Source organism: Bidens hawaiensis, unplaced genomic scaffold, assembly GCF_021521415.1.
Source record: "Bidens hawaiensis isolate Kalapana, Puna unplaced genomic scaffold, B.hawaiensis_p1.1 tig00031111_1, whole genome shotgun sequence".
Classification (NCBI taxonomy): Eukaryota; Viridiplantae; Streptophyta; class Magnoliopsida; order Asterales; family Asteraceae; genus Bidens; species Bidens hawaiensis.
Window position 1 is genome coordinate 18,687 of NW_027495214.1, and position 21,046 is coordinate 39,732.

Sequence of the window (21,046 nt, forward strand, 5' to 3'; positions counted from 1 at the left end):
TGTATGATGATTGTTTGACGGTGCGTGAATGATCATCGGATATTGCATGTATCGTCAGTGATAGTTAAAGATATGATTGATATATATATATATATATATATATATATATATATATATGATGTATGAATGCTGTATGTATGTTATGTTGATAGTACGTGAACGATCTTCGGATATTGCACGTATTATTAAGGAAGGTATGTAAAGACAGGTATGTTACAGTTGCACGAAACAAAGGGGCCAGACCCTAATAATATCTGTGAGGATAGAGACCACACCCTAATAATATCTGTGAGGATAGGGATCACACCCTATAATATTTGTGATGTTAGGGACCAGACCCTTATTGTGACAATCGTCAATTTCGGGTTAACTCCGTTAAGTCAACTCCGTCAATTCAAACTTAAAGATCACTAAATCTATAACGCACACCTCATTACATTTAAACTAGTGTTTAAATGACGCTTAACACTTACTACATGTGTAGTCTTTCGAGAATTTGCACGAAACGCAAACGAGTTGACGCAAACAATTGGTGAATAAACGAAAAACGTCAAAACAATAATTATGTGATAATTATGTGTTAGACTTATGTGTTATGTGATAACATTGTTATAAACGTTAACTCAAGGTGCTAGAACTAGTTAATTAAGCTAGAAAAGTAACATTTGAAAGTTGAGGGACTTAAGTGTAACATCTTGTTATTATTAATAATATGTAGAACCCTAATCTCTTTCTCTCCTCTCCCTCACAATTGTCGGCAGCCCCTCTCCCCTTTCTCCCTTGCGATCGGCCATCATACACACACATACAATCAAGATTGTTCAAATTTGATTGAAGATTAAGGTGCTAGGAAGGTATAAACAACTACCCTATGCATCCTTTATGCTTAATTCCGATTTTTAATGGGTTAATTGTGAACCCTAGGTTCCGAAAATTTTCATATATGGTGCACATCTGATTTGTTTGATTAGTTGATGTATTGATGGTGATTTGATAACTAGAATTGATATTATTACATGTTAATTGTTTGTGCCTTTGATTTTGAGTTCAAATAAAACCCTAATCATGTATGTAGTGTGTAATTGATGTGCATGGATAATGATTATGGTGTCTAGAATGTCATATGAACGGATTATGGTCCATAGATAGTTAATATGTTGAGTTTTGTTGCAAACAGTTTCTGGACAGATTATGTTGTTGATGTTATATTGACTGTAACGGGGTGTAAATGTGAAAATTGGTTGAGATAATTGATACTACAGTAAACTAGGTTGAGTCTAGTTTCTAAAGAATATAAATTTGCAATTTTTGAACGTGTAAAAGTTAACCTTTATGATTTTACAAAAACGTTGTGCAAAGCTGAGTTGTTAGACCTGCTGTTAGGTTGTTTTGTAAATATTATATCTCATGAACTACGAGACCAATTGGGTTGGTTCCACTTCTGGAAGTTGGCTTGTTGAGTTAGAAACCTAACCCAAGTGATCTTGCATTTGTTGGATTTTTCATTTAACAGGAATTGCAAATAACTTTCTGTTGCGCATAAATTTGACTGTTATGAGTTTGTTGTGGTAAATTGATCATTATGAGAAATATATATGGAATAAAAATACAACAAAATATGTTCTGGAAACCTAACACATATATGCTTTTTTGATGATTTTTGGTAAATTAATTGAGATGCTATGATCGGTGGAATAGACTAGTTTTACAAGTAGGATTCTGTCGTTAAGAAACTAGTTGCTGAATTTTGTAAAAGTTGCATGAAACATGGTAATTGCTAATTAATTGTTGTGTTTTGACCAAATTGCCCTTGAGGGGAATGATTGCTAATTAATTGTCGTGTTTTAACCAAATTGCCCTTGCGGGGAATAATTGCTAGTTAATTGTTATGTGTTGACCAAATTGCCCTCACGGGGAGTAATTGCTAGTGATGTACATTATTAATACATGACACGTAAATAGTTGCTCACACATGTAATGTATCACAAATGTACTTGTTAAAGTCACACACGATTCACAAACGAAACACAAAACACATTGTATGCATAGGTATTATGTGCCGGGTCTAGAGACTCGATAATAGTTCCGACACTTAGAAAAATCTCTTTGTTGTTTTAGAACGCTAGAGAGAGTTTTTCTGTGACACGCATCCTTTGGTGATTTATTTTGGGAATTCTTCGCAAACAGTGAGTTCACTTACCCCTCTAAACTATTTTCAAACGCTTTTCACTTGGGGAGATAACATACTCCGAAAACGCATTTAAGATTTTGTTAATATAAATTATATATCACTTGTAAAGACTAAGTGGCAAACGCAATAACTAAAGTCCTTCATTCACATCGAACCGTTTAATATTGGATAATAGCGAGTCATTGTTGAGTAGTACTACTGGGTTTGACAAACCCCACCCAACGCTAAACTCGACCGGAGGTCGAGTGGGTGTAATCTTGGCTAAACACATACCATGGTCGGGATAGACCTGGTGGCAAGGCAAATGATAAACAGTCAGCTTCGGTGTCGAACACTTAGTAATACTTGTTTTATAGGCTAGCTACCTATAGATATATAATTGACATAACACTATCTGGTAACGCAAAACGCTGAACGCAAAACGCTGAACTCAAAACGCTAAACGCTTTATTTTATATAAACTTGTGAACTAACCAACCTTGTGTTGACACTTTTAGTATGTTATTCTCAGGTAGCCGAGGCGGGCGCGCGGTATAGGATCATGCATTGTTTAAACGCTTTTGTTTATGCAAACTGATTTTAACAGTTGTCATTGGGTTTTAAGTCGTCCTGCGTGACGCAACTTTTGTCTTTTGGTTTTTACGCTTCCGCACTTATTTTCATTTAAACGTTTTTATGGTTTGATTATAACTAATGATTCCGATCCTGTTAGTTCACACCCTCTGACGGTAAAACTCCGTTAGTGGATTTTGAGGGTGTGACAGATTGGTATCAGAGCCATTGGTTATTGCGAACTAGAAATTGCATGCATACTAGACTATAACCGCGACGACCTATTAGTTATAATGATACGCACTGCATATGTTTGTGTAATCTTTGTTATCTCATCTCTTTACCTCTTTCACACATACGCGCGCATACACGGCTTACCTGTAGGGATGTCGACTCTACCATCATCATCGTCCGATCAGATGACTCATGCTCATAGGAAGGAACCGCAGCTACCTACCTCATCGCCACCCCGAGTAGTCCCGGAACTCGAAGCTCCTGCACCGAAGAGGTACCGCTTATCCGGAGGCATGTACGAAAACGAAGTTAGCTGGGATTGGTACCCTAATATGATCAGACGTATGGTCTATCGTGAACAAGTTCCCCCATTACCTCACCCGAGCCATCCTGCTTACCCCAACACCCTACCACCTATAACCGAACCTGTAGAGCGTGTGCTCGCAGCTGTTGTTTCTTGTTTGGAGCGTGATGTTGGTTACATACGCTATGCGAGAGCGAACGTATCCAGACTGTTAAAGGATGGAACCGAAACTAAAGAGGAAATTTCCCGCCTGACAGCGGCCATGAAGGAAATGCAAGAGGCTAGTGATCAACAGATGAAGATTATGAGAAAGATGCAAGCCGAGATGATAGACTTGCAAGAGCAACTTCAAGTAGCAAGGACTCGAACCGAGATAGCTTTAGAGCGTTGCGATGTTTTACAAATGCAAATTGCTCAGAACGCGGCCGAACCTGAGGCAGAGCCTGAAGAGGAACCCGAAGAAGAACCGGAGGAAGAACCGGCTGAGGAGGAGGCACACTCAAGGATGTCCTCAGACGATGACATCTAAGAATGGTAACACCTAGATGGAAGGGAGATATCTGGAAGAAACGCTGGACACGGACGTGGTAACATCAACTTGACTGCAGCAGAACTCCAAACTCTGCTGAACGGCCACGCGGCGGCCACTCTAGCCGCACATGTCCAAAACCAAGCTGGAGGTCCAATTGGAGCGTGTACCTTCAAGAATTATCTTGACTGCAAGCCCAGTTCGTTTAAGGGCACTGAGGGAGCTATAGGCTTCCTGCGTTGGGCTGAGAAGGCCAAATCGGCGTTTGAGATGTGTAATTGTCCACCCTGCCAGTAGGGTCAAATTGCTGTTGGAACACTTGAAGATTCTGCCCTCACTTGGTGGAATTCAAACGTGCAGATCCTTGGATTGGAACTGGCTAACGCGATGAACTAGGAGGAATTCAAGAACATGATGCCAGAAGAGTACTGTCAGAGAGAAGAGATTGCAAAGTTGGAATCCGAGTTTTGGTCATTGAAGATGGTTGGTTCAGAAATCGAAGCCTACACTACCCATTCTCACGAGTTAGCTGTGATGTGTCCACGGATGGTAGACCCGCCGAGTAAGAGGATTGAAATGTATATTGATGGGTTAGCACCGCAAATTCAGGGCATGGTGACGTCTTCCAGACCAGCCGCGATTCAACAAGCGATCCGGTTAGCTCACAAACTGACGGATCAAGCAGTAACCCAAGGTGCGTTACCACCTAGGGGTTCAACCACTAAAGCCCGTGACAACCCGAGCATTGACAACAACAATAACAACGGTAGCGGGCAGGGTTCGAGTGGATATGCTGGGAAATATCCGAAGTGCAACAGGTGCAACTATCCTCATGCTGGCCTGTGTGACCGTGTCAAGTGTCTGAGATGCGGAAAGATGGGTCATCAGGCCAAGGAATGTAGGGGAGACCTTGCGACAAAGGGTGCTCCTAAACCACCCATGACAACCAAGGGATGTTTTGAGTGTGGACAAAAGGGACATTTTAAGAAAGACTGCCCCAAGCTGAAACAGAACGACAACAATGGAGGTAATGGAAGTGGCAGTGGTGGTGGAAACAATGGTAAAGGAAGAGCTTTTGTTATTGGGTCGGGTCAAGCCCGCAATGATCCGTACGTGGTGACTGGTAAGTTCCCTGTGAACGATTGTTTTGCTTCTGTATTGTTTGACACTGGAGCTGATAGGAGTTTTGTGTCGAAAGCCTTTAGTCAACTCTTAGACTTAACTCCAACCCCGTTAGATGCTAAATTTCCTGTTGAATTAGCTGACTGTAAGACTATAGTAACGACTCATGTACTTGCGGGATGTAAGTTAAAACTGTCAGGTCATGTTTTTGATATTGACCTTATTCCTTTTACGCTTAGTAGTTTCGATGTCGTGGTCGGCATGGACTGGTTATCAGAGAACCGAGCAGAGATTATATGTCACGACAAGATAGTCCACATTACTACCCCTTCCGGCGAGATCATTTCGATCCGGGGCGAGAGAAGCGGCATGACCACCAGCGTTATCACCCTCATGAAGGCGCAGAAGTATCTACGAAAGGGTCATCCGGCAATTTTGGCTCAGATTGTTGAGAAACCCGCGGAGGAGAAGCGAATTGAAGATATACCGATTGTGCGAGACTTTCCGGAAGTTTTCCCGGAGGATTTGCCTGGACTCCCTCCAATACGACAAGTCGAATTCCAAATCGAGTTGACACCCGGTGCAGCACCCATAGAACGAGCCCCGTATCGGCTCGCACCGGCGGAGCTTCAGGAACTGTCCACTCAACTGCAAGATTTGTTGGATAAGGGTTTTATCCGACCTAACTCGTCGCCATGGGGAGCCCCTGTCTTATTTGTCAGAAAGAAGGACGGGACTTTCCGCATGTGCATCAACTACAGGGAGTTGAACAAGGTGACGGTCAAGAACCGTTATCCTTTACCCCGAATTGATGATCTGTTTGACCAGCTCCAAGGATCGAGTTACTACTCGAAGATCGATCTGCGATCTGGTTACCATCAACTAAGAGTGCGCGAAGAAGATATTTCAAAGACGGCTTTCAGAACACGGTATGGTCACTACGAGTTTTCGGTTATGCCTTTCGGCTTAACCAACGCACCAGCCGTATTTATGGATCTCATGAATCGAGTATGCAAGGCGTACCTCGACAAGTTTGTGATTGTGTTTATTGATGATATTCTCGTCTATTCCAAGGACAAGGCCGACGACGAGGAGCACTTAAGGGTAATTCTGGAATTACTAAAGAAGGAACAACTGTACGCAAAACTCTCGAAATGCGAATTTTGGCTTCGCGAGGTTCACTTTTTAGGACATGTGATCAACAAGAATGGTATCCATGTCGATCCCGGTAAGGTAGAGGCCATCAAAAACTGGGAAGCACCTAAGACTCCGACTGAGGTGCGGCAATTCCTAGGACTGGCTGGCTACTACCGACGTTTCATCGAAGGATTTTCAAAGATTGCTCAACCTCTCACCGCTTTGACTCACAAAGGCACTAAGTACAATTGGGGTGACGCGCAAGAATCCGCTTTTCAACTGTTGAAAACCAAACTCTGTAGCGCCCCTATTCTAGCCCTACCCGAGGGAACAGAGAATTTTGAGGTACACTGTGACGCATCGATACAAGGTCTCGGTTATGTGCTGATGCAACTCGAGAAGGTTATAGCCTATGCCTCTCGGCAACTACGGGTTCACGAGAAGAACTACACGACCCATGATTTGGAACTCGGAGCTTTGGTGTTTTCCCTTAAGATATGGAGGCATTACTTGTACGGTACCAAGTTTACCATTTACACCGACCATAAGAGTCTCCAACATATCTACGATCAGAAGGAGCTGAACATGCGACAGCGTCGTTGAGTCGAGCTGCTTAAAGATTATGATTCTGCCATCAAGTACCACCCTGGCAAGGACAATGTAGTGGCCGACGCTCTCAGCAGAAAAGAAACCGATAAACCCAGGCGAGTGCGAGCATTGCAACTCACGATTCATACCAACTTACCCGATCAGATTCGCGATGCACAACTTGAAGCTTTGAAAGATGATAATCTTCCATCGGAACTCATGCGAGGCATGAACAAGCAACCTGAAACCAAATCGGACGGGGTCCGATATTTTGAGAACCGGATTTGGGTTCCACGATACGGAGAGTTGAGAACTCTAGTGATGGACGAAGCTCGCAAGTCCCGATATTCTATCCACCCTGGCTCAGATAAAATGTACCATGACTTAAAGGCACTTTATAGGTGGCCAAACATGAAGGCCGACATTGCCATCTACGTGAGCAAATGCTTGACTTGTGCCAGAGTCAAAATAGAATACCAGAAACCATCTGGTTTGCTGCAACAACCGGAACTTCCAATGTGGAAATGGGAACACATTTCCATGGATTTTATCACGGGATTAACTAAAACACCGACGGGATGCGATACCATCTGGGTGATCGTTGACCGGTTGACTAAGTCAGCACACTTTTTGGCGATTAAGGAATCGGACAAAATGGAAAGACTGACTCGCGTCTACATGAAAGAAGTGGTGTCTAGACACGAAGTGCCTGTCTCAATCATTTCTGATCGAGATTCCCGTTTCACTTCGCACTTTTGGAAGTCACTACAAAGCGCACTAGGCACCCATCTTGATATGAGCACAGCATACCATCCTCAGACGGATGGGCAAAGTGAACGAACTATTCAGACCTTAGAGGACATCTTGCGTGCATGTGTTTTGGATATCGGAAAAAGTTGGGAACCTCACTTACCTTTGGTAGAGTTTTCGTATAATAACAGCTACCACGCAAGTATTAAAGCAGCGCCGTTTGAAGCACTTTACGGACGGAAGTGTCGATCACCTCTCTGCTGGGCAGAGGTGGGTGACAGCCAAATCACTGGTCCAGAACTAGTACTCGAGACTTCGGAAAAGATTGTTCAAATCCGAAACCGCATGGCAGCAGCACGAGATCGCCAAAAGAGTTACACCGACAAGCGGCGAAAACCCCTCGAATTTCAAGTAAACGATCGAGTGTTACTCAAAGTCTCACCTTGGAAAGGTGTGGTTCGCTTTGGAAAGCGAAACAAACTCAACCCACGATATGTTGGTCCTTACCGGATAACGGAACGCGTTGGTCCGGTGGCGTACCAGCTGGACTTACCAGCGGAACTCAGCAGTGTACACAATGTTTTTCACGTATCCAATTTGAAGAAATGCCTATCTGATGAAACCCAAGTAGTCCCTTTGGACGAACTGCAAGTTGATGAACAGCTACGCTTCATTGAAGAACCAGTTGAAGCTTTGGGATTGGGAAACCGAAACACTCAAGCATAGCAAAAATTCCAATCGTTAAGGTTCGTTGGAACTCAAGACGTGGACCGGAGTTCACGTGGGAACGCGAGGATCAAATGATGAAAAAGTATCCTCACCTTTTTGAATGGCTGACCAAACACCGAAAACCGCGAAACCAATCAAACCGTCAGAAATCACCGGAGGTATGAATTGAATTTCGGGACGAAATTTCTTTCTACTAGGGGATGATATGACAAACTGAAAATTTGTCTTACTTTTTCAGACACTCATCACGACTTGACTCAAATTTTCGGGACGAAAATTCTTTAACATGGGAATGATGTGACAATCGTCAATTTCAGGTTAACTCCGTTAACTCAACTTCGTCAATTCAAACTTAAAGATCACTGAATCTATAACGCACACCTCATTACATTTAAACTAGGGTTTAAATGACGCTTAACACTTACTACATGTGTAGTCTTTCGAGAATTTGCACCGAAACGCAAACGAGTTGACGCAAACAATTGGTGAATAAACGAAAAACGTCAAAACAATAATTATGTGATAATTATGTGTTAGACTTATGTGTTATGTGATAACATTGTTATAAACGTTAACTCAAGGTGCTAGAACTAGTTAATTAAGCTAGAAAAGTAACATTTGAAAGTTGAGGGACTTAAGTGTAACATCTTGTTATTATTAATAATATGTAGAACCCTAATCTCTTTCTCTCCTCTCCCTCACAATTTTCGGCAGCCCCTCTCCCCTTTCTCCCTTGCGATCGGCCATCATACACACACATACAATCAAGATTGTTCAAGTTTGATTGAAGATTAAGGTGCTAGGAAGGTATAAACAACTACCCTATGCATCCTTTATGCTTAATTCCGATTTTTAATGGGTTAATTGTGAACCCTAGGTTCCGAAAATTTTCATATATGGTGCTCATATGATTTGTTTGATTAGTTGATGTATTGATGGTGATTTGATAACTAGAATTGATATTATTACATGTTAATTGTTTGTGCCTTTGATTTTGAGTTCAAATAAAACCCTAATCATGTATGTAGTATGTAATTGATGTGCATGGATAATGATTATGGTGTCTAGAATGTCATATGAACGGATTATGGTCCATAGATAGTTAATATGTTGAGTTTTGTTGCAAACAGTTTCTGGACAGATTATGTTGTTGATGTTCAATTGACTGTAACGGGATGTAAATGTGAAAATTGGTTGAGATAATTGATACTAAAGTAAACTAGGTTGAGTTTAGTTTCTAAAGAATATAAATTTGCAATTTTTGGACGTGAAAAAGTTAACCTTTATGATTTTACAAAAACGTTGTGCAAAGCTGAGTTGTTAGACCTGCTGTTAGGTTGTTTTGTAAATATTATATCTCATGAACTACGAGACCAATTGGGTTGGTTCCACTTCTGGAAGTTGGCTTGTTGAGTTAGGAACCTAACCCAAGTGGTCTTGCATTTGTTGGATTTTTCATTTAACGGGAATTGCAAATAACTTTCTGTTGCGCATAAATTTGACTGTTATGAGTTTGCTGTGGTAAATTGATCATTATGAGAAATATATATGGAATAAAAATACAACAAAATATGTTCTGGAAACCTAACACATATATGCTTTTTTGATGATTTTTGGTAAATTAATTGAGATGCTATGATCGGTGGAATAGACTAGTTTTACAAGTAGGATTCTGTCGTTAAGAAACTAGTTGCTGAATTTTGTAAAAGTTGCATGAAACATGGTAATTGCTAATTAATTGTTGTGTTTTGACCAAATTGCCCTTGAGGGGAATGATTGCTAATTAATTGTCGTGTTTTAACCAAATTGTCCTTGCGGGGAATAATTGCTAGTTAATTGTTATGTGTTGACCAAATTGCCCTCACGGGGAGTAATTGCTAGTGATGTACATTATTAATACATGACACGTAAATAGTTGCTCACACATGTAATGTATCACAAATGTACTTGTTAAAGTCACACACGATTCACAAACGAAACACGAAACACATTGTGTGCATAGGTATTATGTGCCGGGTCTAGAGACTCGATAATAGTTCCGACACTTAGAAAAATCTCTTTGTTGTTTTAGAACGGAGTTTTTCTGTGACGCGCATCCTTTGGTGATTTATTTTGGGAATTCTTCGCAAACAGTGAGTTCACTTACCCCTCTAAACTATTTTCAAATGCTTTTCACTTGGGGAGATAACATACTCCGAAAACGCATTTAAGATTTTGTTAATATAAATTATATATCACTTGTAAAGACTAAGTGGCAAACGCAATAACTAAAGTCCTTCATTCACATCGAACCGTTTAATATTAGATAATAGCGAGTCATTGTTGAGTAGTACTACTGGGTTTGACAAACCCCACCCAACGCTAAACTCGACTGGAGGTCGAGTGGGTGTAATCTTGGCTAAACACATACCATGGTCGGGATAGACCTGGTGGCAAGGCAAATGATAAACAGTCAGCTTCGGTGTCGAACACTTAGTAATACTTGTTTTATAGGCTAGCTACCTATAGATATATAATTGACATAACACTATCTGGTAACGCAAAACGCTGAACGCAAAACGCTAAACGCTTTATTTTATATAAACTTGTGAACTCACAAACCTTGTGTTGACACTTTTAGTATGTTATTCTCAGGTAGCCGAGGCGGGCGCGCGGTATAGGATCATGCATTGTTTGAAACGCTTTTGTTTATACAAACTGATTTTAACAGTTGTCATTGGGTTTTAAGTCGTCCTGCGTGACGCAACTTTTGTCTTTTGGTTTTTACGCTTCCGCACTTATTTTCATTTAAACGTTTTTATGGTTTGATTATAACTAATGATTCCGATCCTGTTAGTTCACACCCTCTGACGGTAAAACTCCGTTAGTGGATTTTGAGGGTGTGACACTTATAATATCTGTGAGGTTATAGGGTGGACGGCTCTTTACGTGGTATGGATAGTTATGTATGAAAAGTAAAGTATGAATGATGTACACACCTTCGGGCATGTGTGCAAGCATGTGAACTGATTGTATGTTGTATGATTAACTAGAACTCACTCAGCGTAGCTGACTTTTAGTATGCACGCAGGTGAGTAGAATGAGGCACCTCGCTTGAGGGGAAACACATGGCATGGAATTGAAGATACTGGCATCTCAAGGAAATGTTATGTTATTTAAAAGACAATATTTTATGCTTAAACGATTTGAATGCTCGTTAAGACAAGAATTGATGGTTATGTAATATATTGGTTTGAAAGTTTTATATTCCGCGTAAAGTTTTAATTAACTCTGATATTTAGAACTGGGTTTATGAGTAAATCCAACTTCCAATGTAGGGCACCGGAAACGGGGCTTCACAATTATACAACACATTCGTGGATCTTGTGGTATTTCTTCTACAGACGAAGGACCAACAGTTTTACATGAAGAAAACGCAGCATGCATTGCACAACTCAAGGAAGGATACATCAAAGGAGACAAAACCAAACATATCTCTCAAAAGTTTTTTTTTTACACATGATCTACAAAAGAATGGGGATATTATCGTTCAACAAATTCGCTCTAGCGAGAATTTGGCAGACTTGTTTACTAAATCACTTCCGACCACAACATTCAAGAAATTAGTTCACAGGATTGGGACGCGGCGACTCAAGGAGCTAAAATCATCAGAGGGGGAATAATATGCATTGCACTCTTTTTCCCTTAACTATGGTTTTATCCCAGTTTTTTTCTTAGCAAGGTTTTTAACGAGACAACATAAACAAGCATGTTTCAGCATGTGGATAGTCAATGGGGAGTGTTATGAATTATTGTAATTATGGTGACTCTCTACTATTATATTGTGACTCTCCATGTACTTAACTCATCTTTGTGTTTATTATGCAATCAATGTAATAAGCCTATAAATAGAGGGCTCATGCTCCAGATTAGGGATCAATAAGAATTCATTCCCTAATCTTCTCTATCTTGCTAATAGGTTCATAACAATATTTAAAATTTGGATGACCAAATGACAATTGAAAGGACGCTAAAACATGTGAATATATTTGGTCTTACCTAATGTATTTTATCCGCGATAGGTCACCATTATCGACGATTTAGATCTAATTTCCTTCATTACCACCAATCCATTAACAAACACACACAAACTACAATCGATTCCTTAAAATTAAAGTGTCGTCCGATTCCTTAAAATTAAAGTGTCGCTCCGACGACGGAAATTAAAATAAAATGGAGAAATAGATAAGAAAATTTTAAAATTAACTCGAACACCACATGTGTTCTCCATGTCGATCAACCGTCCATTTCTCCATATATTTTCCTATTCTCGCTAGGAAAAACAAATACTCACTGACATGTTTTTCACTATGGACGCTTCACGGATACTCTGCCCCAACGCGCTCGTTGAATTTCATGGCTGAACATGTACAGACGTAGACAAGACGTAGTTAACCAAAAATCAACTAGACAAGAGGTTTGATAATTAAAAGTTTTCATATCCAAAATCTTTAATGATTACAAGCTTTCCACAAGGGCAATATGAAATTTCTAAGCCATATAATTAGCATCCAAGAATTCATATATATATCCCATTCCTCCTTAGCTTCATGCGATTACTCTTCTTCATTGAAAAAGAATTTCCATTTATTCTATTTTTGTCTCTTATATTTTATTTCTTTATTTATTATATCGACAATTATACCATATGCTATCTCACTTAGATTCTATTGTTTTTGCTTAAAAGGTCTATAATGAGTATATGTCTGCGGACGTGAAGACATAAGCCTCTGAAAACAGTTTGTTTTTTTTCTTAATTTGATAAATGTTTTTATAGTCTTAAAAAATAAGGTAACATCCAACTCCTTCACACCCAATGTCCACCACCATCACCACCCGCCGCCCGCCACCCCCTCCAACACCCACCACCATCCAAGAATTCATATATATACCATCCCTCCTTAGTCCTTATATATTTATTGTATTTTATGCTTTAAGATAACACACTTTGTACATCACCTGTTTAAACTTAAAATAAGTCGTACGTTTATATCAACATTATAGCAATGTGAAATATTATTTTGACCAAGGGGTACTGGTGAATCTCATCGGGCCAAGTGATAAGCGTTCAAATCTCTTTGTGGATATTTAGATGGATTTCAGGTGGTGTAGAATTAGAGAATGTGTCATGGTTCACCGGGTAAACTCAATACGTAAAAAAATTCCGAGGGAGTGGGCCCCCAATCCCTATATAAGTTTCGCTCATGATCACACAAAATTTGTTTTTATTACATTACCTGATCAATAAATGAATAAAAGTGTTTTAGTTTTCTTCACGAAATGTTGATGATGACTGATGAGACAACAAGAATATGAATAACTTGATTTAAGGTAAAGGTGATCCGAAAACAATAAATGGTGATTTTATATATAATATTATACAAACACATACTAAAGTAACAATCATCATCCTCATATATATGTTTAAGCTTTTGCAGTTTCAGCCCCTTTGCCAGGTGTGCCACATTCACTGAAATCTAGAACCCTTCTCTCTGTCTGCAATAAATACACCATAACAATTACATCATTTATACTTGCTTACTGTACACACACACACATACATGTTAAATCAACCGGTTTAAGGTTTTTTATAAACTGGATTTCATGGTTCAGACCAGTTTACTTTTATTACTTATTTTTGGAATATTATTCATAAACCATCTTTATCCGTTTGAAATCTCGATACAGACGGATTTTGAAAAGAATAAAAAAATGGTTTCAAGCCGCCAAATGGAAACAGTTTGACCAGCCTGGTGAATATGGTGTAAAACGAGGCAAGTTGCTAGTGAGCTACTCGAGATCGGCTTGTTAAAAGCTTGAATCAAGCAAAGCTTAAACGAGCTCGAGTCTAAAAATAAGACTGTCTAATGAACAAGTTCAGGCCCGATCTTCACTTAGCTAGAGCTGGCTTGCAAGCCTAAACGGGTCTATTAATTTTATAGTTTTTATTTAATAAAAATATATAATAGCTATAATATTTTATAAAAATTTATATAATTTTGATTTAATATTAATATTTATTTAATAGCTATTATATTAATATAATAGCTATAAAAATAAATATCTATATAATAGCTATTATATTAATATTAATAACTATAATAAAAATAATTAAAATATATTATGTTATATATACAATTGATAATCATAAAAATATAATTAAAAATGTATATAAACTAATGAATAATAAACCAGCCAAGCTCGAGTTGTAAAGCTATTTATGAACCGAGCTTGAGCAGTTGAGCTTTAGAAAAAAAAGCTCGATATGAGCCAATCTCGAGCTCTCGAAAGTAAAACAAGCCTAGCTCAAGTTCAGCTCGTTTACACCCATACCGGGCGACCCAACCAACTTGGCCAATTTACTATGTACTCTGCAGCTCAGCTCGAGTTTCCATCAAAACAGGCCGAACTAGACCGTAAAAACCCGTCTAGAACTCATTATAGTTCCATCACCAAAAAGAATCAGGAGTTTATAGCTTCCATAAAGCAAACTTACCAATATATTTGCTCCTTTTTCTGCATATCTCTTATTCAATATAGAATCAGGAGTTTCATCTCCCAACACCTCCTGTGCAGTTGCATAAGCGGTAGCAGTATGCTCGCTTAACTGTTTCATCAACCCCAAAGCATCACAACTCCTTTCTCTTGGACTCACAAAGTAACCAATATCCTGCAACATGCGAAAATCACAAGACGTCATGCCGGTCAACCGAAACCAAATGTATGTATGAGCAACCTTGGCTTACATCAATGGTTATATCTGTATCAATTCTTGGCCCAGGAAGAAAAGAAAACCACGGCGATTTCCATGCAGAAGGCGATTCAAAACTTCTTTTCATCGGTGTTTCACCAAACCTAAAATAACTCATATCAGCAAAATCATTTTGCATCAAAACTGAAAAATAATGATGATGATAATAATAATAATCGAAATCATCTTCTTACATCCCAAAGGTTTCAAATAATGTATCTATTGCAGCACTATCAACAGTGACTTGTTCTGAAAGAGCAGAAGATGAAACAAGTTCCGTTGGATTATCGCAAAAAGATGATGATGACATGGCAGTGAGTTGGCTCTTCTTAAGTCCAGACTTGAGTGTATCTGATTTGGTGGTGAACTTATCAGGAGAAAAGAATGACAGATTATCCAAGTTCTGTTCTGTAAGAACTCCAGATGACTGTACCGACTGCACAAGATTGTAAAATAAGATATTTCACAAAATAACCATAAAAAATATTGTAAAAAAAAAAAGAAAATCAATTTACTGAATTTGGGTTTTCACTTTCGCACTACTCACTTTCGGTATTACACCTTCCTTTTGTGTCACTTGTGAAGGAACAGAAACAGGAACCATATTTTCTTTATCATCAAGAAACGATCCACCATCTTGTTTGTCGCTTAATGAAGGTGACGCCTCTTTAATGTTTTTACTGTTTTCATCAAACATAACTTCTAACCGAGAGAAGTTTGTGGCCAAAGTGGAGAAAGAGGGGGCTTGTTCCAGCTTCTTTTCGCATCGCTTCTCAGACAAAGGTGAACACAAGTCACGGTTTCTCTTTTTTAATATAGAGGGTGTGCACGTGAACGTCTTTGCAGCACTTTTCAGCACAGCCTCGGGACTGTCGGCTCGCGAAGGCGAGTCCCATAATCTGTACGGGCTAAAAGACGACATCATCATCAGTTTTCTAATACCAAGAGGACTATATTCATCATACTCCTTATCACCTTCACCGCCACCATATGGTACAAGATCACAGCTAAAGAATGGAATATCCAGGCTCGGAAAACGAGGTGGATCATAAGATAGAACACCTTTCGTATCATCAGATGATGGTGGATGTTGATCTTCATTTACTTGTGGTTCTGATAAACTACTAAAAACCTCTGTATTATTATTATTAGTAGTAGTTGTAGGGGAGACCACCACCTCATTAACATCTTGTGTGACAAGTTCTTGCGGTTCAATATTAAACTGCTGAGATTCACTTGGATAACATGAAGTTAGCAGCAAGTCTGAATAATATGATTGTGAGTTTAAAGTAGCATCACCAGGAGCTTGAACGTTTGTCGATTCATAAATGAGTTCTGAATCTGGATCATTGCATAACTTTTCAAATTCATCATCAGGAGGCGGATTTGAAGTAGGTTGGATTGTTGTATCAACATCTATACAGTTGATGAATTCTGAATCCTCACACATATCTAAAGAAGGAATATTTTGTAAGTCGTTTTGCCAACACTCATTATTATTATGTAAGAAGGAAGAACTTTCGGGTGGTTGTGTTTCGTTTTGGTATACCACTATTGCATTTGCACCAAAAACCGAACCTTGACTGCATTCAGAGATATCCTCCTTTGGATTAGGAATACTATCATCGTCTTGACTGCAAACCCATGATGATGTGGATGCTGTTGATTGGTTCATTTGGGTCATAACACCTTGGGGCTGCACAGCAGCAACCAAACCAGATGCAATGTATGTGTCCAGTTTCTTCTTAACTGAACTGTTCCAATGATTTTTAATAGCATTGTCCGACCTGATTCAATAATATTAAAACTATATAAAAGCGTTTGTGTCATATCTTTTGCAACATTTATATAGAACTAAGCATACCGGCCAGGTAAGAATTTGGTCAACTCTGCCCACTTATTCCCATAAACTTTATGAGCATGAATCAATGCTATTTCCTCTTCCTGACTCCATGCCTCCTTGTTTATGTTAGGATTTAGATGATTATGCCACCTGTACACAGGTTAAAAATGCTGGTTAGAAGGTGTTACTTAAACAAAGATGAAGTAAAATATAATATAAGAACTAAGAAGACATCAATCTTGCATATCTAACAGGTGTAAACAAAAAAGATTATTGATTTTCAATTGCAAACATCAATAGCAATCAAATAACAAATCTTACCTTTCCCGACACTGCTTTCCAATGCGACCAGGTAGGTGTTGGGCAATGGTGGACCATTTTTTTGCTCCGTATTGCTCGACTAAACGAACTATTACTTCATCTTCCTGAGTATATATGATATGGAAAGTCAAGATCAGTGATGTTACATCATGTTTCTTTCTTATAACTTTTGAAAGAAACAAATTTATGTTAACGGTCATCATAATGGTAAATAAACAAAAAAAGTTACGACTAACCTCTTTTGACCATGGACCTTTAACAAGCTCGGGGTTCAAAACTTTCTGCCACCGATGCAAGCACTGAACATCAGTTCGATCCTTGAAACACTCAGCTGAACATATCACAATGTTAGGTTCAAAGAAATGTATTTACCATAGTACTCATCAAGCACAAGTTAAGTAAACTGCATAAGTGAAGAAGTTACCTATTTTTTTCCAATTTTTACCATTGAACTGCTGAACAGCTTTACATAACATTTCATCCTACAAGTAAAGAAACATCGCATCAATTTAATAAAAGGAATTTTTACATATTTCCCCTTGCTAAATACCCTTAATTACATATATCCCCAACCCCAAAAATCAATTACATATTTCCCCTTTTTATATGTGTTAGGAAGGGGAAATATGTAATTATTTTTTTAGTATTGGGGAAATATGTAATTAAGGATGTTAAGAAGGGGAAATATGTAAATGCCCCTATTTATGTCCTCTAAACATATAACATAAACAGCATAGGGTTTATACACACCTCTTCCGCAGACCACTGGCCCTTTGTCGATCGCCTTGTGGGCCCACTGGTCCTCCTATAAACAGTAGCATAGTTGTTAAATCAAGTAGTATACATACATACATACATATAACTTTATCATAATTTAACATCACGCATACCCGTTCATAGATCGCGCTTTCTCAAGTCCTTTGTTGAGGCCGCTGTTAGAAGCACAACCCATCATCTCCATATAGCCGACCTCACTATCACATATCCAGGAACAAAAACTACCGGCACACCAAATTCTAGTAGGCAAAACAAAACCCTAATTAGCTTTCAAAAACGATAAATTGCACAAAAATAAAACAGACCCAAAAGCCGTTTCACTCGATTAACTTAAATTTGCAGCAAACAGATCCCAGTTCAACTAATTAAGCTCTAATCAGCAAAACCCTAATAATCACTGAACAAAAAAACCCAAATTTTTCACGCTACCGACGACGAATTAAACCCCGTATATCAGTTGTTTAGGTATCTGGGTTCTGACTGAATCGAGTAATTTGATCCTCAAAACCCTAATTAGCTTTCGAAAACGATAAACTACACAAAAATAAAACAAGCCCAGAAGCCGTTTCACTCAATTAACTTAAACTTGCAGCATACAGATCCCAATTCAAGTGATTAAACTCTAATTGGCAAAACTCTAAAAATCACCGAACAAAAAAACCCAAATCTTTTAATGCTTCAAGCAATCAATCGAAAGAAGTAATCCAAACATAACAGTCGTTTTGACATCCGGGTTTTGATTAAATCGAGTAATTTGGTCCTGAAAACCCTAAAAACGCATGCTTTTTAATCGAAAAAAAGGAAGTTGAAAAAGGGAAAAGAGAATAAGAGCTTACAAGCACGATGGAAGATCCTTGGAGCATGTAATTGGAATAAGAAATAAGTGAAGCTGTGATAGATCTGCGATCAGACACACCATAGAAATGAAGAGAGAGAAGAAGACGATGAGGAGAGAGAGCAAACGGTCTGATAGAAATTCAAAAATAAGTAGAGGTGGCAACCTAGACTTTTAAACCAAACCAACATTATTATTATTAATTATTACTATTATAAGTCATCTATACATACTATTAAAGCAAACAACAATTTTCACTTGTCAACATTCAAGGTCATCCACATCATCGTCACCTTATTGTCATGTTATACATTACCTTTCTTAATCATGTCAACTCATCCACTAACCTATATCTTTAAATATTATTAAAGCAATACAATGTAGACACATGGCCTTCTTCTAGGCTGTCCACATGTACAATCCAGTCATCATATTTCCATTCTCATGTGCTCTAATATTCTACCATGTGTCATGTTGACCAAACACCAAAAAACTTATTTAAACCTTAATATTTTCCAACAAAATCATTTTAATCTCTCTCTCTCTCTCTCTCTCTCTCGAGTTACTTCACCATCCACCATCTTCTATATTCCGGTAATGTAGATCGGGATTAATCGTTTTTCGGTACGGTTATATATTGACCTCTATTGGCCAACAATGTTATTTGATTTTCCGGCAAGGTAATATCTTTTCTGGCAAGGTTTTCCGAAATGGTTTTATATTTATTTTAATTGTTATATGATTTTGTAATAATCTCTTTAGGTTGTATATCAAAATCCAAGATTGAATTGATATTTTGAAGTTATTACGGTTTTCCGGTAAGGTTTTCAGGTAAGATTTTTGTTTTCCGTTTTTGTTTGTATTTAATTTCTATCTCTCTCCCCCTATCTCTCTCGGCTTACTAACTCCACCATCCACCATCTTCTATATTTCGGTAATGTAGATCGAGATTAATCGTTTTTCGGTAAGGTTATATATTATACTCTAATGGCCAACAATGTTATATGATTTTCCGGCAAGATTATATCTTTTTCCGGCAACATCACATTTTCTTCCGGTTATTGTAGATCTAACATTTTTATCCTTATTTTCATTGTTAACTGATTTTTTTAAAATCAGTTTAGGTTCTAAATCAAAAACGGCGATGAAGCTTATTTCTACGTTTTTACGTTTTTCCAGCAAGTTTTTCCGTTCATGTGTTATACCTATAACAATGGTTGTTTTATATTTATTTGAAGTTTTATATTTTTCCTGTTTTTTTTTTCTTTCACATGTTGTTCTTCTAGGTTCTAAATAAAAAGTTTCATCCATGGACAATATCATTATTCTTTTTCCGGTAAGGCCAATAATAAATTGTAAATCAGTGGTTTAACATTCTATAAGATGTAGCATTACTGAGACTAATTTTTTTTTATTTCTAAAACGATTACAATTTCGAATTTTAAATTCCAAATTTAAGTTAAAGTTGAAATTTGTAAATGGTTGGTCAATATTCCATAATGTCTAAACTTACCATCATTACAATTTATTATTTTCTAAAACTATTTGATTTAAAAGTTTAAATATCCAAATTTAAATTAAAGTTGATTTTTTTATTTAATTGTTGGTCAAACGTTTAAGTTGATCAAACATTTTTAAATTACCTGGTCAAACATTAAAGTTGATTTTAACTTTAAGTTGAACTTTTTAAATGGCTGATTAAACAAACATTCATAATGTCTAAAATTACAATCACTAAATTTATTATTTCTAAAATGATGTAATTTAAAATTTATAAATTTCCAAATTTAAATTAAAGTTGAATTGTATGAATTACTGGGTAAATATTTCATAACATTATAAATACCACGATTAAAATTTATTATTTGTAAAACGAATATTAATATTTAATTTTCTCATTTCAGGTTATGTTCCCAACTTGATATAGCTAATTTCATGGGTTGAATATTTGTTGATAAGATATCTTATTTTTTGTTTAATATTGATGTATATTTTTGTTATTATTCATGTATTTATGTATTTTTCACAATTCATGTAATTTATTTGATTTTTATAAAATCAATCATATATAGTTGTTGGTTTTGTCCATTTAATATATTTTAATCAGACCCGATGTATTAAATAAAAACTTTATTTTTGTATCTTATATTTATCTATTTATTAATGATAATCTCTATAATTTATAATAATTATTATAATTTTGTAATTTTGTTATTATTAATTCATTACCTTTTCTAATTGGTTGTTACATCTTATTTTGACGGAAATAATAAAATTTACACCTTATCATTTTTATATTTCAATATATTTGACTTAAAACATTATTATGTTATTATGTTGTAAG

At 37.5% G+C, this 21,046-nt stretch overlaps 1 protein-coding gene across 1 annotated transcript; it reads right to left on the reverse strand.

Moving 5' to 3' along the window:
• Positions 1 to 13,494: 13,494 nt before the first annotated feature.
• LOC143581606 (transcription factor MYB3R-4-like) lies at positions 13,495 to 18,362 on the reverse strand. The gene is made up of 11 exons (XM_077064359.1): positions 17,981 to 18,362; positions 17,841 to 17,895; positions 17,515 to 17,572; positions 17,327 to 17,421; positions 17,091 to 17,194; positions 16,791 to 16,919; positions 15,474 to 16,713; positions 15,121 to 15,362; positions 14,922 to 15,030; positions 14,672 to 14,845; positions 13,495 to 13,671 (listed from the first exon to the last, which is right to left on the reverse strand). The coding sequence occupies exons 1-11, from the start codon at positions 18,049 to 18,051 to the stop codon at positions 13,600 to 13,602; spliced, it is 2,349 nt and encodes a 782-aa protein (XP_076920474.1). The 5' UTR covers positions 18,052 to 18,362; the 3' UTR covers positions 13,495 to 13,599.
• Positions 18,363 to 21,046: the final 2,684 nt, after the last annotated feature.

Coding starts and splice junctions, on each gene's coding strand:
- LOC143581606 (XM_077064359.1), bottom strand. CDS start 18,051: ATGGAGATGATGGGTTGTGCTTCTAACAGCGGCCTCAACAAAGGACTT. Junction 17,422..17,514: donor TAAAAATTGGAAAAAAATAG/GTAACTTCTTCA, acceptor TGATATGTTCAG/CTGAGTGTTTCAAGGATCGA. Junction 16,714..16,790: donor ACCAAATTCTTACCTGGCCG/GTATGCTTAGTT, acceptor TTATTGAATCAG/GTCGGACAATGCTATTAAAA.